Source organism: Limulus polyphemus, unplaced genomic scaffold (genome assembly GCF_000517525.1).
Source record: "Limulus polyphemus unplaced genomic scaffold, Limulus_polyphemus-2.1.2 Scaffold2030, whole genome shotgun sequence".
Lineage (NCBI taxonomy): Eukaryota > Metazoa > Arthropoda > Merostomata > Xiphosura > Limulidae > Limulus > Limulus polyphemus.
Window position 1 is genome coordinate 4,198 of NW_013667640.1, and position 4,687 is coordinate 8,884.

The window sequence follows — 4,687 nt, forward strand, 5'->3', positions numbered from 1 at the left end:
CACAGCCGCCATGCCCTGGTTCACTGTGCGTCTACTCCGTGTTTTGACCCCCCTGACCGCCGTTATGTCCTTAGTTGCCCAAGGAATCATGCTGTGTTCTAACGCGTGGATCCATACCGAAGAACTCATACAGAACCCGTTGTACAACGGTACCGGGGATACAGAATTCCTTTCCAAGTATACCATATCCGGGCTCTGGCGGCTTTGTTACAACGATCGTAAGTTGTTCTACTTTCTCTAGTAAACGTCGATTTGCCATTAAAGTATTCTCGTACAGAGAAACAGTTAACACTAATTTTTCAGGTTTCGTTTATACTTATAGAATAGTATTAATTCACTGTAATTTGGAAACTTGAATAGAATAAGGAAAACTTTGGCCAGGAAACTGTTTTAGAAGACAGTTTAAACGAAAGAAGTTTGCATGTAATATCAAAGAATGAATGTGGTTGACAAACGAAACGAAAATCAGCATCAATGATTTCCTGTTTACTCAGAGTTAAGTTCTTGTTTACTAAGAGTTAAGTTCTTGTTAACCCAGAGTTAAGTTCTTGTTTACTCAGAATTAAGTTCTTGTTTACTAAGAGTTAAGTTCGTGTTTACCCAGAGTTAAGTTCTTGTTTACACAGAGTTAAGTTCTTGTTTACTCAGAGCTAAGTTCTTGTTTACTCAGAATTAAGTTCTTGTTTACCAAGAGTTAAGTTCTTGTTTACTCAGAATTAAGTTCTTGTTTACTCAGAGCTAAGTTCTTGTTTACTCAGAATTAAGTTCTTGTTTACTCAGAGTTAAGAAGATGATGACCGTAATTTTATTTTTGTGCCAAAAGTTACGTTTTTTGAAAAAACACTGTCCTTTCTTTTCGCCAGGGTTTTGCACACAAACATATCTGTAAAGCGAACCATACATACATACCAACTTAGAAAGTTAACCAGCTGTATTTTTTATACATCATTTTATGTTATCTGTTACTTATATGAATTTCTTAATTCACATATCGAGACGACCTGATTGTTTAAACTATGCATGTTAATTTTTATAATCCCTAACTTACAATTTTTGGTTATTTAGATTTGTAAAAGTCTCTCTTTCTGGTATTAAGTTACAATATCCTCTGATGTCTTGATACACGGAACTGAAAAATTTTGGAACTTGTGTCAATATTCTGTAGGATCTTCATCAAAACTGGCAACCTTCTGAGGTATATTAAAATGTTTATTATATCAAACTCAAAGATACTGGTTGTTTAGTGTAAGTTTCGTTTAACCAAGAAATGTTTGTCTTAAGGCGTTTCATTACACAGGAAGTGTTTTATCAACTTCCTAAGATAATTCCTCAAATATGAAATGGTGTAAATCAGCGTTACGGTACAAATAACCGTATTTCAAGATTTTCTTATTGGTTTTGGTCTTTTAGCTTAAAAAATCGGATGTATAGTTTTCAAACAATATTTGTTGGTCATATCTGTATGAAGTATCTCTTATTCATTGTTTCTATTTCTTTACAAATACAAGTAATATTATCTGGCATGTAGATTAAAATATAAACATTTTTATGTATTAATATTGTTAATAAAAATTGTTGAAATAATGAAGATACACACAGTTCGCATTATAATAACCGTGACTTAGATCTGTGTCGACAAGCTATCCTTATTCGGGTAGCGTAGTGTACACCGGAGTAGCGTAGTGTACACCGGAGTGTAACACTGTTTTATGGGGAAAAAAAACAGCCAGAACCCAGAGAAAAATTCTTTAATTCCTCAACGTTTCACATCAGAACTTTATCAATAGGTTGACTTGGTTTTTGTGTTCTCTAGGGTGTCTACCTCTCGATAGCGCCGTAAGGTGAAACGTTGAGAGATTAAATAATTTTCACTGGGTACTGACTGTTTCTCTTCATAAGACAGGTTATTCTCAAGTGTAATTCTATTTAGAAATTATTTTATGCCTTATTAACAATGTTGTACGTTAACCAATCCTCTATATGGAAGATACCTTTTAAACATACCGAGGAACATTAACATCATATGAATTAAGATTCAATATGTAATATTCCATACTTACAACTCATCTCTTGGTTTTGTAACATTCCGCGATATTCATGTAAAAAATTAAGAAACACGATAATATTTAAATCCGAAATGAATAAGGGATAAGTGAAACTGATTTTGAAATAACATTCTTAAATCAACGTAAAACTTCACGCCCTTTATTTTCACACAAGTATTTGACATCGATATATTAAACGAAGTTATATGATTCAAGTTACCGTCAAATACATAGTTACATTGAATACATACAGTCGATGAACTGTGTATTACTTTTCTTGATATTACAAAGTTATCGCGACGTGTAATTATTAACCTCACAAGTACATTTTGTAAATCGTGACGTCGTCAGGAGAAGGAGTTTACTGTGTCTCATTATGTTTGTTTTCTCAAAAGCAGCTATGAATGTTGCCTGAAGAACTGTTATTATTAACATAATTACAGCTATGAATGTTGCCTGAAGAACTGTTATTATTAACATAATTACAGCTATGAATGTTGCCTGAAGAATTGTTATTATTAACATAATTACAGCTATGAATGTTGCCTGAAGAACTGTTATTATTAACATAATTAAGCTCGGAAGCAATTTGGCTAAACGATTCAATCTTCCTGGTATTTCGTCTTCACACGTACAAGGTAACGCCCACATTTATGCCCCCTCCCTCCCCCCGATGACTTGTACTCTTCTCGACCTGATTGAACGTTCGGACAAAATCAATGAAACCTATGTTCATTCATTTGGAGAAACAAGTTCTATTTGAAATCCGTTTTTACAGAAAAAGAAAAAAAAACAACAACATTTATTTGAGTAAATCCATGTATTGTATTTGTAACATGTACCAGAATTTCCAAACACCTGGATATTACAGTTCAATCTTTCCATAGCAATTTTTTCACAAATATTCGACGAATTTTATTCAAGCCGTTTCTTTGGAAGACTACCAGAAACTGAAGGTCAAAAGTATACTTAAAGAATTTAACAGTTCAGATAATACACTGAAAGTTTATAGGTTGCAGCTTGCTATATGCAATTACGATAAAATGAGGTTAAGTTATTGTCCTGAATGACTTCTTGACCTATCTGGTACAGATGTTATGTACAAACACATTTTTTGTCAAACTTGTAAAAATCAAAATCATGGCAATCCTGTTGATGAGCACAAGTATTAACATCGGTAAGAGAAATTTAAAATTCGCCAACTTTTACCAAATAGTTATTTACATATTCAAATTAGCAGGTGACGCTCGAAATAACTAAACAAGAATCAGAGGAAAACGCGAATACACAGTTTTAAGAAGATTGGGAGGAAAAATTCTCGCTAAGTTATTTCATTCTACACATTTATTTTTCTTTAAATCGCGCTCACGTTCTCTTTTTTTCTTAACGACACCGTATTCGCGCAAGTACGTTTCTTAGTTTCTCCGAAACTGTTGCTTTCGCGAGGCTGGTTTAATAAACATTCCCCACAGTGCTGATGAGAACCTTCCTCCAACTACTAGCACGAGTGAACTGCGCATGCTCCTAGGCTACGTGTTGATAGAACTGAGGGTTATGCGACGCCATTGTGGTGTAGACTTTACCGCCTTGCCTGGCAGCCTTGTACGCCTTTTTTGCTCTGCGGTTAAAGCTTAGAGAGAATGTTACTTAATACAAAACCTTTAATGATCGCACGATTGTAAGTCGTGATCATAATTATTGTGTCACAAATTAACGTATTAGTTTGAGATCAATTTAATGTGATCTTAATAGTTACGGAACGTTAAAAAAGGCATTAAGATATTTAATTTTTTTTCTGTACAAAAATGTAACTTCATTGTTAAAACGAAAAGGCTCTTCCAGTACTTATTTTGTGCTTCTTGTCGCATAAAGTACGTCTCAAGTTTTAAAAACGTCGTGGTACCAGAAATAAGACTCTCGCATATTCATAAGTTCGTCATAACCAAGAAAAAAAAACATTTTGGGTCCTGTTTTTGTACTTTCTAGTTCTTATACCTTTAAGTCAGTAGATTAACTTAATTGTTTTTTAAGGATGATAAAAAATAACAACATTTTGTTTTAGTGTAAACATCTCTCAACTTAGATTTGCATCCAACATTAAGATACACTGAAAGTTTTACTGTTTGTATCTGAATTTGTACCTAATTCATCATTATATCTAACCATATATGTCCGCCACTCCTGAAGACACAAACAACGTTAGGTTTCCATCCGATACGTATTCTTTGATTCATGAAAATATATCATAGAAAAGGTAACTCTAATATATAGCACAAGGAAAGATATTTCTTTATCCTGCTCAGTTACTGTCTTGGTTCATAAAGATACGCTGGTTATTTCAACTAATGGATTTGACTAGGAAACCTCTTGTAAGGAAAATATTTTGAACAGAAGATGCGAAAGCTTCTCTTGGTCAGAGATTCAAGTTTGGGGATGACAGGGTTTTTAGATAATGTGTAATATCATTTGCTTTGTGAGGCAGTAGAATTTAAACTTATAATGTCTATTCTTTATCAAAACTACAATATCAAACAAGATAAATACTATATACTTACAATTGTCTAAACACTTTTAATCTCAGGGTTTAATAATACTATATACTCACAATTATGTAAACACTTTTAATCTCAGGGTTTAATAAT

At 33.3% G+C, this 4,687-nt stretch overlaps 1 protein-coding gene across 2 annotated transcripts in view; it reads left to right on the forward strand.

Moving 5' to 3' along the window:
* LOC106465721 (voltage-dependent calcium channel gamma-5 subunit-like) overlaps nucleotides 1-4,687 on the forward strand; it is an 86,131-nt gene that overhangs the window by 2,701 nt on the left and 78,743 nt on the right. Inside the window, exon 2 of one of the 2 annotated variants that reach the window (XM_013925958.2) lies at nucleotides 19-218. In XM_013925958.2, coding sequence (XP_013781412.2) covers nucleotides 19-218 — 200 coding nt within the window. Of the gene's footprint in view, nucleotides 1-15; nucleotides 219-4,687 lie in introns of both variants that reach the window. The other variant, XM_022393640.1, reaches the window with a different exon arrangement.